At 38.6% G+C, this 17928-nt stretch overlaps 1 protein-coding gene across 6 annotated transcripts in view; it reads left to right on the top strand.

Moving 5' to 3' along the window:
* The window catches only part of COL12A1 (collagen type XII alpha 1 chain), a 135076-nt gene extending 118264 nt beyond the window's left edge, over positions 1-16812 (top strand). For 3 of the 6 annotated variants that reach the window (XM_084623178.1, XM_084623183.1, XM_084623179.1), the window contains 6 exons: positions 4253-4288; positions 4400-4466; positions 6163-6351; positions 7480-7548; positions 8653-8823; positions 11205-12253. In XM_084623178.1, the coding sequence (XP_084479304.1) occupies positions 4253-4288; positions 4400-4466; positions 6163-6351; positions 7480-7548; positions 8653-8823; positions 11205-11335 (663 nt within the window). In that variant the 3' untranslated portion in view covers positions 11336-12253. The other 3 variants (XM_084623180.1, XM_084623181.1, XM_084623182.1) reach the window with 3 other exon arrangements.
* The last annotated feature ends 1116 nt before the right edge of the window (positions 16813-17928 follow it).

Here is a 17928-nt window from a genome sequence, read left to right as displayed (position 1 = left end):
AGAGGTTAATGCTTTTGATGTTTCTCAGCTATAGAAATCTTGCTGGCAATAAATATCTTTGAGGAATATCTTGCCTTTTGTATTGGAGCAACTCTCTCCAACAATGACAGGTTTAAGAGTAGCAGCTATGTTAGTCTGTAACTGCAAAAAGAACAGGAGTACTCGTGGCACCTTAGAGACTAACAAATTTATTATCCTGTTCTCTCTCCAACAATGGAAAGGTTGTTGCTTAGAAACCAGTGATGCCCCTTTAAAAAGGCTTTTCAACCAGCTAACATGGCTTTTGGTTGATGTCAGCCTTGAAAAGTTTCTTTTTGTTTGGTCAGCACTGCACTGCAAAAATATTTCTGCAAATAGCATGTAGCATGTGAGCATTTGAAGTTTGCTTCAGTTGGTTGCCCACTTTTATGTTTTCATGTTTTGTAAACACGTCAACAAATGAGCTCCATGGAACAATTAATTTTAAGCAAATATTAGATTATATGGTCAGAAATTGGCTAGGATAATTGACTAAAATGAATTTTCAATTTAGTCAGAGAACTGAGACATACTATATGACTATGTTTCCAATCAAAGCAGCTTAAGAATGTTACAGACCAAGAAATATTATAAAAATATATTTAGCAAATAGGTATAAATAAATTAATTTCTAGAAAATAGCAACATGCTGACAATTCACAAACACAAAGAGAAACTAAATTCATTGAATAAAATAATTTGTGATGAATTTTGGGTGGGATCTGCAGAGGGAGTTAGGTGTTGCAATGGTGAGTGTCATGGAGCCTAACTTTTAGGTGCCTAAGAAATCACAGGGACAACACTGTGATCCACGAAACCGAGCTAGGTCCCTAGGCTCCCTATATAATGAATGGGGAGAGACAGGCTCCTTAGATTGCGAGCCACAAAAGCCAGCATACTAGGTGCAGAGCCTCCAAAACTAGCCAATGGGAGATGCCAACCAGAGGAGTGTGGGCTAAGCCCTGCCCCTCTCAGAGGTAGGCACCTAAGTCTGGGCTGCAGGGAGATGCCTATGTCTTCTTGCAGTCCACGAATGGGACCCTGGAATGAGGTGGCTTAGGTGCCTTAGCAGCTTCTTGTGGGAATGACTTAGGCCCCTGCTTTGCTCCACACAAAACAGCCACTGGAGGAGGAGGAGATGCCTACCTTATAACTTTTAACCCAGTGGTTAGTGTACTGACCTGGGAGACAATGGTTTAATTCCCCCTCTCTCCAGAGTAGGAGAGGGGATTTGAACAGGGATATCCCACCTCTCAGTAGAATGCTCCAACCACTGAACTGTAGGGCACTCTGATGTGAGACTCCCTCAGTCTCTCCCACTGAAGCTGTTCCACTATGGATAAATACCAAAAAAGTGACTGGAGCAGGGGGACTGGACCACATCCACATGGGTACCTTAGGACCTAGGCATTGGGCTACAGAGTCATTCCCTCACTGAGCCTAAGTTGCTTTGTGGATTGTACCCTATTTACCTAGCTATTCATATTATATGTATTGGAGTAGAAAAAGCCATAATATTTCCCTATGTGATTCTTGAGAGAAATGTGAGAGTTGGTTTTGTATCTAGCAGGCCTTTAACACTGTCTGCACAACTGGGAGTCAAACTCTTCTTGCTTCAAAGCTGTTATGTCAACGTTTGCTTTGAATTTTGAGTATTAATGTGACAGTGTTTTCTTAGGTAAACTTTAATCTTTGAACCCATGATAATATGCGTTGTGTGCTTATTATTAAGCAATTATTAGTTTGCAAATTATAGGGATGATATACTGCAGTGGCTATGAATCATGTCCACACATGCCATTTCAGAGTAGCCATTCCAGCTCCTTAATTTGAGGCCTTATGATCTCAAAGGAAGTTTATGAAACTCTGCTATTGCATTCAAATTGTATCCAGCTCTATTGTGACCTCAGTGGAATGATTTGTTGTAGTGTGTCATTGAAGTCATTTGTGGGTACAACAAGAATGTTATGAAAAAAAACCAGCTACTGCCCACATTCAGCGTTTGCTTTTGTAATAGTGATAAATGGGCTGCTTAAAAATAGTAAATTGTCAAAGGCATCAGGGCTAAGGAGGTAACTAATTATGATGGTAGCTAGGTGAAGCAGCAGATTATTGAACGAGTCTTTCATCTTTGGGAATTTGCAGAAGGTCTATGTTCAGAACTACTTTGCTGTTTGGGCATGTTTTGGCAAAATTTGCAGTCTGCTCATGAGACAGTAGGAGTGAGAATTTCAAAACTACTCAGTGCTGGCCCTAATTCTGTTCCCACTGAAGTCACCAATGAAATGTCCATTGACTTCCATGGCAGCAAAGTGCTCTTGAAAATCTCTAAAATTTGGTGGGGGTTGTTACAGTTAGGATTAAAGTGCATTGCTAGAGCTGTACACAAAAGCATCTCTTGCACTAAATATGGGTCAAGCAAGCTTTTTTTTCTTTTTGATCTCTGTGGATAAATTAAAAAAAGAGCTTTAAAAGGCAACAGATTTTTAGATTTCTCAGAGAGCAAACTAATGGTTAAAATGATCATGTGTCTGATTTTTGGCCTATTTGAAATGGGCATCTGCATTTAGCTTGTGGCCATAGTTATGTTAGATGGACCAAAACCAGCTATAAACATCCGTGTGAGGTCATTGTTATCTAGTGTGAAAATCTGCAAAATCCAACATACCAAGCGTCGTAATTACATTTTCCCAGGAAACTGTGTCATGCTCTTTCTTGGCCCTTTTATTTGTTAACAGTGGAATGCAAACAAAAGGCTAAAGTCTCAAAACATTACATGGGAGATGCACACACAAAATTTAATTTTCAGAATTAATTATGTGTGTATATCTTTTGAATTGTGTTCTTTAAAAATGGCCCCAGAGTGTATTTTATGCAATTGTGGCAATTCAAATATTTGTTTTTACAAGTGGATGATCAGTCATTCTTGTTGGCTTCTTGTAAAAACAACACCAACACCAAAAACAAACCGCCGTGGAATGCAAATGCAAATGGGAAAATGCTGTCAGAGAAAGAAATATAGCTCTTGACAAATGAAAATAATTATGGTGACAGCTCAAGCTCACACTACAACAGGTATTTGTCGTATATTGTAAGATTAGAAGCATTCAGCATCTAGTAAGGGAGATGTCATTGGAAACAGAGTAGGCACTCGAAGCCATCTCTCCCAATCTTCTATAACTCTTGCCCATAATCCTATATCGCTCAATGCAGGATTACAGCCTCTGTTTCTCACTGCTGGGTTTGGAGGAGATAGCTACCCTCCCTGGATGTGCAGTCTTTGGTCTCAGTTTAGTTTGTTAATGAACAAGGCAGGACATTGTTTCAGACTGAAATTACTATTTACAATGAAAGAGTAACGTAATACGTGCAACAATACTGAACCAGATCATATGGCCCTGTTTTCAGAGGTGCCCTGCTGGGAACACAGCCTTAAACCTGGATTTGTGCTGGAAATGGCCCACCTCGATTATCATACACATTGTAAGGAGAGTGATCACTTTAGATAAGCTATTACCAGCAGGAGAGTGGGGTGGGGGAGAGAAAACCTTTTGTAGTGATAAACACCCATTTTTTTTCATGGTCTGTGTATATAAAAACATCTTCTGTATTTTCCACAGTATGCATCCGATGAAGTGAGCTGTAGCTCACGAAAGCTTATGCTCAAATAAATTGGTTAGTCTCTAAGGTGCCACAAGTACTCCTTTTCTTTTTGAGAATACAGACTAACACGGCTGCTACTCTGAAACCTAACAGTAAATACAGTATGTCAAAGATATGATAGCATTTGTGAGGAAATAATACACTGTTTCAACAGACAGGGACATAATTTAGCTGGAGTACAAGAAAGCTTTCAACGGGGCAGCCTTTTTTAAAAAAAAAGTGGCCTCTATTTTTTCGGGCACAGTTTTGCATCTGCTAATAACCGGATACAAATATTCCCATTGAAACATCTGACCTATCTGATTTGCTGATGACAAACTGCAGGCACCACATGACTGAAGGTGCATCTAAGGACACAACTGGGTGGGGTTACTGAGCAGTTGCTCTATCAAATCCATCTAAAGCACCTGTCACTGTAGTATGTATGCACCAGACTGCCCTTACAGAGTGTTTTCTTTTTCTCTCTTCATCCTTCCAGTTTCTTTCATCCCTTTACGTTTCTGTGTTCCTATATAATCAACTGCAGTATATGTAGGTGCATTAAATAATAATGGAAATTAAATTGTTTTAGGGTCCACCTGGAATGAAAGGAGAAAAAGGTGACAGAGTAAGTACTACCTTAAAATTAGTTTATTTCTCACTTACTTTATTGTAATAAATACTGGCTTTTTAAAAGCACAGACAATGTACTAATATAATACTTGTTTTAATTATTAAGGGAGATATTGCTTCTCAGAACATGATGCGAGCTGTTGCAAGACAAGTCTGTGAACAATTGATAAATGGTAAACAATGTCGTGCTTTTTCCTAGTTCTGTTTTCCATATGGCTAATTTAATAGCTCATTTGTGAAAAGTCGAAATGATTTAAATTTGAGATGAAAGGATCCTGGCTGCAAAGCATAACAGGAGCCAGAGTGTTGCCATTGCTATCTTCTGTGCCACTGATCTGATGGAAGGAAAATGCACCACAAAATTGGTTCCTGAATCCGAAGGGCTAACTTGTTAATGAACTAATCGGTCACCTCCGGAGACCCATATTCAGATCTTGCACCACACCACAAAGGGAATGATTTTGTGCAGTCAGCCAAGATCCTGTTTTAGCACTGTTCATGTAATAAAGCCACCAAACATTTTGGCATAAACCAGGTCTCACCTCTGAGAGATGGAAGGCACAAGGCTGGAATGGAAGGAGCTTTACAGGTATTAGGATTGAAGTATATTGGCACATGCTATCTGGGCAAGCGATGCACACAGGACAAATTGTGTTATGCAAGGGAAGAAATAATTGCACTGGGTAAGTCCCAAAATTCAGGCCCCTGAAACAATATTTTAATGGTTTTGGTTTTTACTTCAGCCCCATAGCTGACATAGCACTCTGCAGCCCTAATGTGCCCCTACCTCCAGGCAGGAGTGAACACTGGAGGATTCATGCAGTGGAGGATCCTCTAAGCTCCCTATGCCACCCTACAGGGAGCAACCCCAGAGTGCAGCTCTGTGCTCCACAGGAAGTGTAACCCCCCTACACAGCTTCCTCAAATCATCTCTACCCCTTCCACAGCACAACTGCACAGCATTTGCTGTCAGGAAGGCCCCCAAGGAAGACAGAACAACGTTTGCCTATACCTTATTTTTTATGCAGTAGGGCATGTGCTGCTTAGACCCCGATACTGCTGTTTTTGAGGTAACCCAAGATAAATGCAGAATTGTGACATACTGATTTTGTTCAACCAAAAATATCAAATTGTTCCCAAGCAGTCTGCACTTGTAATGGAACTACTAGGATGTCTTCTTCTGTTTTAGGTTCCCTATACTGAGCCTTCCTCTTGAGGGCTCATTGCATGGTCACCATACTTCTAGTCAAGAATAACTAGCTGGATCTCCCCTTCAGAATTTCTTGCTGCTTACTTGGACAGAGCTGTCTCTCCTGAGCAACACACACATTCTCTGGGAGTGAAATTTTCCCCTCTGACCAGGGCTAGCAGAGGTGTATGCATCCTCAGAGCTTAAGTGGGTCTTAAGTGATACATCACCCTTGTGCAAGCCTTCAGCATGGGGCTGAATTTCATCTTCTGTTTCCTGTCATTGTAATATCTGTTCTTTTAATGCAGAGTACCCAAAAATATCTATTTTTGATGGCTAGAACTGCATTTCAGATAATCTTTTGGAATTAGCCTTTGCTGTCTTGCAGACTAGAAAAGAGTTCTTTGCCAGGGTTCAACCAACAAGGCTGTTGTAATCCAAAACTCAGTTTTCACTTGTCACCTTTAGTGGCTGTGAATTTTTATTTAAGAGTATCTGCGGCCAGAATCTCTCCTCTCCCCCCACCCTCCTTCCCCATGTATTCTACATGATCATATCTTGCATTCATCTTAATCTGTGCATATGTTCCAATTCTCCACTATTTGGACAGTGGGTGGCGGGTGTGTGTATGTGTGATTTTAATGAAAAGTGATTAAAAAACCCTTTCTTTCTCTTTACAGGCCAAATGAACCGGTTCAATCACATGCTGAATCAAATCCCGAACGATTACTATGCAAACCGCAATCAGCCAGGACCTCCAGGACCACCAGGGCCTCCAGGAAGTGCTGGGGCAAGAGGAGAACCTGGACCTGGAGGAAGACCAGGGTTCCCAGGAACACCTGGCGACCAAGGACCACCTGGTGAAAGAGGTGAGTAGTGCTCAAAGAGCATATGTATGACCATATTTCAAAAGCTGTCAGCAGAGGAATGCAATGCAGCTGCACCAGCCAGAAAGGCCATGAAGCATATAGCTTCCCATAGCCAATTGAAGGTATTGGTACAGTGGAATATTCAGTGTCTGAAGACAAGATCTAAAATTACAGAGATTTGCATCTACAGTGCTTCTCTGTCCATGTGGTATTTATGGAACACCAGTCACTGCAGAGTCTAAATGCTATCTCAAGAAAATTTATCAACTTTATCAAGATATCTTAGTACAGAGAACATTCTCCTCTCAAAGCTGTTTCTGGTATTAGCTGCATCTTGACAGGCTACTTTTCTGAATTGGCATCTGGATGAGGGGAAAATAAGATTCGTTAACAAGAATGTGGGGTGAACCGTAGCTTAGTGATGCTGCAGTTGTATGCAGCTGAAGCAGAGTAGTAGGTATATGGGAAATATATGACTAGATGTGCCAGAACACTTCAGGTGCTTTGAACTGCTCTGGTGATGTAAAGTAGGTGTAAACTCAGTTTAAATGGCTGGTTAAGCCTTGGTTATGGCTGTTTTGCAATAGCGTAAGGGAGCCAGGCTGTAACCAGTGAATCTGGCCCTCAGTTGTTCTGGCTGTTACACTTCAGAATGTGGACATAGTGTTGTGTTTTCTAACATAGATTTTACTATGGATATTTACCACTTAAAAGAAAATAATGAACTTCTGAATCCAGCTATATGATAATATTGACTTACACTATTTCATTAGGTTTCAAAGGATGCGTAAAGTGTAGTTGTAACAGAAATGTATAAAGCTTGTATGCCTTTACTCATGTTGATAGATGTGTGGAATGAACTTCAAAGATGTTCTTGTGTTTTAGTTCAGTCTCTTCAGACCAGGTTACCGCTGTACACTACATTTAAAAATCTTGTCTTTCAAACTGAGATGTTTGTTTCCTTAAAATATTTTCCTCATCGAAATTAAGACTTCCTAGACCAGAGCTATAAAGCAATAAAATATTTGAAGTATTTGTTATAATCAATGAGAGAGCTTGAAAAAAATATAGTTTTCTGACATGGTTTCTTTTTGTGTGTGTGGTTTTTATTTCCTTTTGGATCTTTAGGACTGTCAGGAGAGAAAGGTGAAAGAGGGATTGGATCACAAGGACCACGAGGTTTGCCTGGACCACCTGGTAAATTTTCTGTTTTTAATTTACATCAGCTTACACAACGGTAGAAGTAAAAAGGAACAAAACTTCCTAGAAAGTCAGATTGCTTAATTGCTCTTATAGCAAATAAGCATATGTTACTCAATTTTTGACATGTATTGGTAATAAAATGAAGCATTCTAAAAATGCTGAAAAATTTAACCAGAAATGTTTTTTAGACATGGCTAGTAGAAAGTTGGCTTTATCATATAATTTATTCTTCTGGCACATTTGCACATGAAAATATTTTTGATGAAAATACTGATTTTGCACCTTTATTGACTCAGTAATCAGGGGTTGATTCCTACTGAAATGGACATTTTCTCACTTTTTTCAATTTGATAGAAACAAAATATCACCTGATACTTTTGGAATGTCTAGTGCCATTGTTGGATCATGTTTGTAGTTACTCTGATGTCCTTTACTGGCAAAGCATAGCGTTACTAGTACAGAATATGATCCTTTCTCTGTTACTTTTGTTCTTTGTGTCATTTGATTTCATTCACAGATCATTTACTGATGTCTTGGCAGAAATCGTTAGGCTTTCTCATTGTTTCTGCCTTTAATTTACTAGTTTAAACATGATTTTTTCATTACAAGAGCCATAAGAAGCTTGCAACAAATTCTAGCCCCAGTTAAAACTCTACATTTCTGTTAACCATAATACAACCTCTTCCAAAGAAAACATTACCTCATCTAATCTAGGGTTGCAGGGTAGCAGAATTAATGCACTCCTATGTTTTAATTGAAATCCAATGTGCTTGTCTAATGTAGTAGTTTCCCTTGAGATCTTCATATCTTACACAGAGTGGAAATAAACCAGAGAATTCATTGATGTCTTTAGCGTGGCTCCAACCTTGCCAAATCAGTTTCTGTGAATACAGACCTTAAATTCCCCACACATAGGAAAGCAACTAATGATGAGTCAAAATTTGGTTCTCTTTGGTTGTTTCACTGACCCCATGTAGAAACCAAATGTCAATGTTTTCTTACCAAAGGCTCGTTCACAGTCTAGACGCCAGGAGTGCCAGTGGTTTCTGACAGGTTGACTCCTTAAAAAAATTATCTTCCTTTTAATTCTAAAATTAGGTCCACCAGGGGAATCTCGAACGGGCCCACCAGGTTCTACAGGTTCACGAGGGCCACCTGGGCCACCAGGTCGTCCTGGAAATGGGGGTATTCGAGGTCCCCCAGGCCCACCTGGGTATTGTGATTCATCCCAGTGTGCTAGCATCGCTTACAATGGTCAAGGATTCCCAGGTAGGTTATTGACAACTTAAACTGTAGTCATTTTAAATAGCCTTTATGCAAGACAGGCCCACTTGTGTGGAGATACTGAATCATTTCAGGAGCAAATGGTACTGAAACTGCTTAGTTGTAACATTACATCTTGGAACAGTTCAGTCCTTCTAACACAGACAGCTCTGAGAGCAGCTGTTCAGATTGCGATGCAAACTTGTCTCACATTGATTTGAAATGTGTTTAGCTTCAGGAAGGAGGTGATTAAATTATACAACTAACTGGTTTTTAATACATAGAAGGATAGTGGATGATTATTTTGCTGTTAGGATTTAAATGACCATTTTCTTCTTCTTCTTCTCCTCTCCTTCCCTCCAATCTTCTTCAGAACAAGGTTGAATACTCCATGTTTCTCTTGAAGTAAAAAGAATGCTCTGGTTGCCAATTTTTGTGTGTCTGTTTTTTGATCAACATCAGGATTATTTATACAAAATTAATACCTGAAATTAAAATTTTCCACAAACAAAAACTGTTCTCTGTTACAGTGCAAGCAACTGAAAAACTCCACTATCCTACAGTTTCCACTGAATTAAACCCCAAAAGTCTCTGGTTAGCCCTGAGTCATGCCAGCCTCCTGCTGTGAGAAGCAGTTGAAAACAATAGGCTGTCACAGGGAGTCAAATAATGGATGACAGTGGCCAACAATTTCTGACTAATGAGAAGACACTAATATATTCTATACCTAGGGTCCCGCTGGGCCATTTTCATGAAGAAAGTCCAGGCCCATAGTATTGTTAACAAATTCATTTGTGTGCACTGTAGCATTTTACAATTAGTGTATGTGATACTGATGTTGATTATGGTTTGCCACTAGCATACTGTGCATGTATACATGGAAAAAAAATATATATATATGTGTATACAGACTCAGTGCTGTTGGGTGTAAAAAGCCAGGTACTTGCATAGATCTAACCCAAGATTCCTATTTAAATGAAAAAGAGCTGTGCAGCCATGCAATCCTTCTTAGTGAACAGCTATGTATACATATATAGATATATGCATATAACTTAACCATTGTGTATTTTAGTTGGATGACAATATATTTTTGCACAGCAGTCTGACTTTAAAAACTAACATAATCTTTGACCTGTTTCAGGTTCCGGCTAACACATTTTCTAAGTCTCCAGTGCTGCTTGCAGGTTGAATACATGAAAAACCTGTTTCTGAGATGTTTGCGCACGTGCTTAGTAGGAAATGAGTCTGTATGGATATTTCACCACGGATGTGGTTAAAATCGAACCGTGTTGGCCTCATATAATACTAACAACATTCGTGAATGACATAAGGACAGTGATGTCAATTCATTATCAAGCCTGTTGCATTTCAGTAATAAAGTAGAAAAACAACTATTTTTAACACCCCCCCCCACCACCAAATCATCAGAAGCCTCAGTACTGAAAGAGGCTTATAAAACTACTAACCAGCAGAAGTAACACCATTGTGGGAGACAGATTTAACCTGATAAACAAGAAATGACTTATGTAAATAGTAAACTAATTGTGGCTTGTAAATGATTTGTAAGGGATCGTGTCCACTAAAATCAGTTAACATCTTTACATTAAGCTTCTGCATTAAAGCCTGCTGCTGCTTGCTATGTGCCAGAATAACATCTTTGACTCTGTATGAAATCTACCTGTCTGTTGCTTGTGATCAACATGTCTGATTCAGGGCATCTGCCTTTCTGTATATGTAATCTTGTTGGGTTTTGTAATTGCAGTTCTAAATACTAAAGTTTTATAATTATTTTTCTTCTGTTTTGCTGTAGTCTTTGGTGTTCCTCCAGCATCAGCTGTAACTCAGTTTGTTACGAGGAACAGAATCAGAAAATGACATGTACTGCATATTGCCACTGGTGATAGTTATGTGTACATTTATTTCCCACCCTCAGAGAAAATTACTAGAAGCCAGTCAAACGTTTTCTTTTTACTTAATCCATTTGCTCTATTAATTAATTATTTTTTAAATCAAATCCAAGTATTTTTTAGATTTGTTGAAGTAGATGTAAAATACTATTTTTATTTTTTAACAATTTATTGGGCCCTTGCATAACACCGTAAGACTGTTTCTACAAATGTTTCTTGTGTTTTTAAGAGCTGGATCCTAGGAGGCCTTTCAAAACCAAATCTCATTTTTCTTATGATTTTACTGCCTCTCCTGCCCCCCCCCCCACAAATTCCATGAACAAAACTGAAAAAAAAATCAGTGAATTATTAATTTAGATATTTATTATACGAAATTAAGATTGAACTAACATTATATAGCCAAACTAACTTTCATTATATTTGTGGATTCGAAGACATGCGATAACTATAATGTTCAATCAGACAACTATTTTCAACCAGAGTCATACGTACCTGAAAGTGGACCCTATCAACCTGAAAGTGAGCCCTACATAGTACCAATGGAGTCAGAAAGGAGAGAGGATGAATATGAGGACTATGAAGTTGAAATGCATTCACCAGGATTACCCTGAACAAATGTGCTGGAAAATATCGTTACCAAGAAAAGCAAAAGCAAAAACAAAACCATAAAAGATCTGTCTTGTTTTGTGTTTTTGGTTGTTTGTTTTTGTTTGTGCTATGCTCACATATGCAGATACATACAGAGTGGGTGTATCCTATATTCTCCAGTGCTCCCTTCTCAGATCAGAAATGCACTCATATCTTGTAGGGGTATCATGCTTATGTGCGAATAGCAATGTATGTAACTGTAGATTTCATTCTTGCTCTTGAAATGCTTGTAAAATACTTTTGCTTAAGGTGGCTGCTTAGAACTTAATGTGTGCATTCAGTTATCACAATGCTGCATTTTCTTTAAATAATAATTAAAAAACCCACAAAACACCAAAAACCAGAGCTGCTGCAAATTTTCGAAGGGCTGTCTGCTTTAGCTCTGCAGTTTTCCTCCTTTTTAATGCCTGTTTGCAGCTAAGTCACATCACAAGTCTGCATTGTCTAGTAAAAAGCAAACCAACTCCTTCTACATCATTGCCAATTTTTTCTATCCTTAGTTATACCTTGCAGGGCATATATTGCTCTTATACATCTCCTTTAACAACCACAAACTTTAAGTAATGTAGCTGAAATCATTGTATCAACTGGATATAGTTTTATACTGCTTTAAATCTCCTTGTAGACACATTAACATTTATGCCAAATTGCAGTCAATCCTGCAGAGATGGAATTGCATGTTTGTGTTGTATATTTAGTATGGATTTTTTTTCAGAATATAATGTTTCTTAGTTATCAAAAGCAGTTGGAAATTGTTTGCAAGACTATGGATATAGAATTGCTGCTTTTATATTTTAACTGCAAATTGTGAATTTCACTGCCTTATATTATTTATTTCTGAAACAAAGGAGGCATTTTTCAATAAAACTACTGAAAATTTACTTTGTATGATCATTTCTTGAATGGGGCTGTGAGGATACAGACTTGTAAGTTACAAGAATGAGATGTAACAAACACACAGAGACCTTGCATTTTCTTTATTAACTCCTCCTGATGTTACAGTGACCACAAATTAATTTGGAATTTTACTAGTGTTAAAACAGGCCCCTGAGGCTGTGACATTGGTCGATTGGGGGTGGGGGGTCTGGATTTAGTTGGCTCCCACCCTGTAAGGTTTGATATAACTGTCAATATCACTTAGCGTGTAGCACAGGTGGTGAAAAAAACAAAATGAGGCTCCAAGGTCCAATTGCTGCACCATCCCCTGTACCTCATTGGTGCCCATGAGACTAGTGGATGGGTGAGCAGCTAGAGAGGCCACTGGAGATTGAAGCAGAGGAATAATGGAGGTGAGAAAATGGCTGGATGCCTCAAAAGCACTCACTAGGTGGCAGGCAGAGAGTGGCTGGTGGTGGCTCCTGTTCCACCCTTAGCCACACGCTCTTTGTGCTCTATCTACATATTTTAGGTACTTATATCCCCCATCAGTGTAGCATCTGGTTCAGTGCTAGTGGAAGTCAATGGAAAGATGCCCAAGGTCACACAGGAAGTTTGTAGCAGAGCAGGGAATTGAACCCAGGTCTCCAGACTAGTACCCTCTCACCACTGGACAATTCTTGAGCTCTAGTGGGAACAATATAGTGAAATTGTATTTGTAAGGGCTTAGCTTTTAAAAGTAAGCTTTTTTCCCATTGACTTTTTAGTGCCCTAAAATGCAAAATATACAACACAGCTATGTAAACTGCCAGCTTGGTTATATGGTAAATTGAATCCAAACAAGTGAAGTAGCAGAGATAGACTAGAATTAGGGCAGTAAAGGCTCGTAATCTATTGGGAGTTTAGCAGGAGATATAATGAACTGAGAAATGTTCAAAGGAAAGTCAAAGACATCAAGTTCTTATGTTTGGTGTAACCCTTGAGTTGCAAAAGGTAAAGCATGGAAAATGTGTTCTGCATTATAGTTTTCTATAAAGCATTACCTACAACTTCCAGAAAATGATTGATAGGAGTTTAGAAAAATTGACTGAACTGTGTGTCTTGTCTTGTATAAAATTATATTATTGTATAAAATCTTGCTTGTAGAGTCAGGGATTAAATGTATCCCTGGGGAAAGCTTAAAAAGATGCCCAAATCTTCCATGATGGTATTCCCATCTATCCACCAAATGAAAAGGCCCATAGCCAAAATATCAAAAGCATAGAATTAAAATTAGTTCTTTATGAAATATATCCAACTACTGCCAGCTGCAGTGCGCGGTAATGCCCATTCAGTAATGTCCTTTATTAAGCCTGATCTTAATCTAGATGCTCTTATTTGATTATCTGCGGACACAGAAGATGTAAGCATTAAATAAGAACTATGTTTATATATAGTTAATACATTTTATGATTTAATTCTAGTCTCAGATCTGCAAGTTGAATATTGGTTCAATAGCTTTGATAGCTTAAATGCATGGAATTCCCAGTAAAAAATATGAGGGAAACAGTCAAAATGAGTGAGGATCAATTCTTTGAATCTGAAAGAAGGATTTTGCTGGTAATCATTGTTTTTCAGAAAAGATCAGCATAGGGCTTTTTGCATCTCCACAACAAAGGCTGAGAAAGAGCTTCTCTTTCTGGAACTCACTTTTTAAGAAAAGACACTTTCCAGCACCTCTAACATTTGGGGGCAATGATGTGAAATGTTTGGGCTGCATTTAAATGAGCATTTACTAATATGGCACAGCGAGAAGGAAGAACTTAAATAATATTTAAGAAATGTAGGCTCAGGGGAATGACCCTCAGGACGGACTGGATGGCATTGTGGTTTTAAGGGGAAGTATTTGTGAAACTAATCCATCCAGTCATAAAAACTAGAAAGACAGCATATAAAGCAAATATAAACAATCCTTAGTTCCTGAGAAACTCATGCACATAATGTGCCAATTGCAGAGTTTATTTAGTTTAGCAATTTTAAACAAGGGGATGGATTAAAGACACACTTCTAAGCTCATCTTCATCTCTCTCTCTCTCTCTGTATTTTGGCAGTGACTATGCATGTGTGTACAGGTAGGCAGCCATGGGCTTATCCTGATCTGAAATTCGACTGGAATGTTTAGGGTGTGACCTTAGTGAAGAAAATAATTCCTTCCCCCTCCACCCACAAACACTCACACAGAGAGCAGATTCTTTGTTGCATTCTTGATACCAAGGATAGGAAAAACTGCAAAAGCCATGGTAATGCTGTCTACTTACAATGGCTAAAATTGTATACATTGTGACTGTAGTGTGTAACTACTGGTATGCAAAATAAATAAATAAAGGCAAAAGGGGCTCAGTGGCAAGGATGCAAAGCAATAGCACTTCAACTGAAAGCCTGTTTTTCCCCTATTTTTCAGTTGCATATTTGCAGTAATAATGATTTCTGAAGGGAAGCTGGAGTGACTGTGAAGCTAAGACACTTAAAGGAGAGGAACATAAAGAAGTACTGATTGATTTTTGGCACGTGCATGGCAGACACCACCATCTGCACCACACAGAGCTGCCACTGGAACCCAGGCAGGTCCTTCTGAAGAAAATAAATACATAAATAAGTTACAACTTGACATGGGTCAGCGGGGAGCCCAGGAACATTCATTCCAGGCAGCAAAGTCCAATATAAATTTTACCACTGCAAACATTATTTTTGCAAGGAACTTCACATCTCCCAAAACTCTTCTCAGCTCTAGTGAAGAAAAATAAGACATTATTTTGACTGTGACATGGCTGAAAAACAAAATCAAAGCTAAAATGTCCACAGTTCTACAACTCCTGGAAGAGTGTAGAAGCCCCAGGGTTTCTTTGGATATAAATTGGATGACCCAATTTTTAATGGCATTTGGTTTGGACTTCCTACTAGAATATATGAACCTGCAATATTGTGCTGATCCGCAGAGAATGCTCATGTTTCAAGTATCTAATCCCAAGGTGAAAAACTGGATTTTTGCAGCCATCAGGCAAATACAAAGTCTAAAGTGCTAAATTGTCTGTTTATTGCAGACAAAAGAAAAGACGCTTTTCCCTTTGTGAAACTAATTTAAAGACGGAGAATCATCTCTTGATGTGATATACAAATCAGCGTGAAACATGAAGGAAAATTCTGTTTTGGAGATTTCTTCTCAGTTGGAAACCTGTTAGCCAATAGTCACTTAAGAGCAGTAGATGCAGAAACATGGGTTCAATGGTGAATACAACATAAGCATCTGAAAATAAGAGAAGCAGCTTATCTGCCTTATCCTTGAACTTCTTTTCCTGCATTGTTTGAATTATATGTTTTCACTCCACTGCTTTTGTTTTGTCGTGTGTTGGATAAGAGTAGCACTACAACTGAGTTCATTGTTCCAAATTACACCTGAGCAGATGGTTAAAAAACTTGGGGTGAAAGCCCATTGAAGTCAAATTTGGAACATTCATGTGGGGACCTACAAGACTCTTCAGCAGATAGTATTTGCATTGTAAGGAGGAAAGGCATTATTGCTTGCATGAGCTGTGACCCACATTCTGCTCTCAGTCACACTCTTATTCTATGTTGTTATTCTGAATTCACACCAGTGTGTAACTGAGAGCAGACTTTGGCCAACGCTATTTCTTTGGCATCTGTACAGAGCAAAATGGTACTGGTATGGAACCCCTGTGGGCCATCTTCCTCATCCTGGCAATCTGCAGTGGATTTGCTTTGAAGTTGTTTTTATAAGCATATTTTAGCTCACACTTTTGCTTACAATATGTGACTGTGAAATACTATTTTTTCACCCCCCAACTAGCCAGTCATGGACACCTCCAAGCTCTAGCTCATGACCATTATGGTTCTTTCTTTACGTGTGAACTATATTTAAGCTTAAACTAATAATTGTGGGCGTGAACAGCCAAGATTTTCAGAAGTGACTACAGATTTTGGTAGCTAGGTCTCCGCGTGCTCAGTTCAGACACCTGAGCTATTTATGATTTTTAGGACGTGCTGAGCACCCAGCCCCTGAATATCTGGCCCCTTTAAGATGTCTCAAAAGCAGGGCTTCCAAATATTGAGGCATCCACCAAATCATTGGTCCCTTTTGAAAATCGTGGCCATAAGCTATATCTTAAATGCTTCTTTAGTAAACAAATGTTTTCATAATGTTAAACAATTCATAAATGAAGATGGAAAAATAAAAATAAAAAGACCAAGAAGAAATAGAATCTCCTTTCTGTCATTTTCCTAACATGTTATCCTTCAAAGTACTTAAGCAGAAAATAAAATACAGAGGGAGAGGGATTATGAATCACTGCAGCTATGATGAAAGTAGAAAAGCTTCAGCTGTTCAGGAAATACCCCTGAAAGGGAAAAGGAAAGGATCTGTATCTTTTTTTCCATTAGAAAGGGCATCTTGCCAGTGCCTTCTACCAGAGACACTAGCCAAAATGAGTTTTCACTGACGTGGCAGAATAATAAAGACATTTGTAAGTTTACTATTGATTATAATAAAAGTTTTCCTGTCTTGGATAAACAGACGTGTATAACTGATAAATACCTACCTAAGAATGGTTGTACAGCTGCTAAAGCAAAACAGATGTGAGATGTTTATCAATTATAATAGTCCACTGTTTATGCCTCATAGCAACTGCCACTGGAATGTTGCAACATATTGTTTAATATTTGCAGCTTTTTGGCTCCTTTTATGTAGATAGCAAATTATTTAAAATTCCTGTACAGTACCTGGTTTTTGTTATCAGATCCTCTCACAAATCTCTTTTTCTGCACAGCTTTTCCTCCCCTCTCTTCCCCTTTTGCTCATGTTTGTCTTTGCATTTGGCCCCTTGTTATATTTAGCCCTTTTTCCTTATCTCTTTTCCACTGTCCCCCTTACTGCTGTTTTCAATTCTGTTCGCTTTTCCCCACTTGCTGCTTTGAGTGCTTACTTTTTCTTTTTATAGTTTAGACTTAACTGTACTAATACAAGGTGACGGAACATGCAACTCTACTGCTGATCAATATAAGGTTTTTCTTGATTCATAGATTCCAGGGCCAGAAGGCTCCACTGTGATAATCTAGTCTAACCTCTTGCATAACACAGACCATAAAACTTCCCCTAAAAATTCCTTTTGAACTAGCACAGATATTTTAAAAAACATCCAGTCTTGATTTAAAAACTGTCAGTGATGCAGAATCCACCATGAGCTTTGGCAAATTGTTCCAGTGGTTAATTACCTTCATTGTTAAAAAATTATGCCTTATTTCCAGTCTAAATTTGTCTTGCTTCAACTTCCAGCCATTGAATTTTGTGATACCTTCCTGTGCTAGATTGAAGAGCCCATTATCAAATGTTTGTTTCCCATGTACTTACAGACTCTGATCAAGTCACCCCCTAACTTTTTCTTTGTGGAAATGGAAAAACTCCCATTGAATTCAAGGAAGCCAGGATTTTCCCCCATTATGGCTAAATAGTTACATAGCACATAGCCATGGCTTGAACAAGAAAGGAAAACAATCCCCCTAAACTTTAGAGTAACACATTAGTGTATATATGGGGTGGGGAGGTGGGTGTTTCTATTCTAAGAACAAATTCCTGTTCTTAATGGCAAAACTCTCACTGAATACAATGAACTGGGATTTGTCCTTAAGG

The sequence above is a fragment of the Lepidochelys olivacea genome (genome assembly GCF_965140295.1).
Source record: "Lepidochelys olivacea isolate rLepOli2 genome assembly, chromosome: 3".
Lineage (NCBI taxonomy): Eukaryota > Metazoa > Chordata > Testudines > Cheloniidae > Lepidochelys > Lepidochelys olivacea.
Note: the sequence above shows the minus strand (reverse complement) of the source record. Positions and strands in the feature narration are given on the sequence as shown.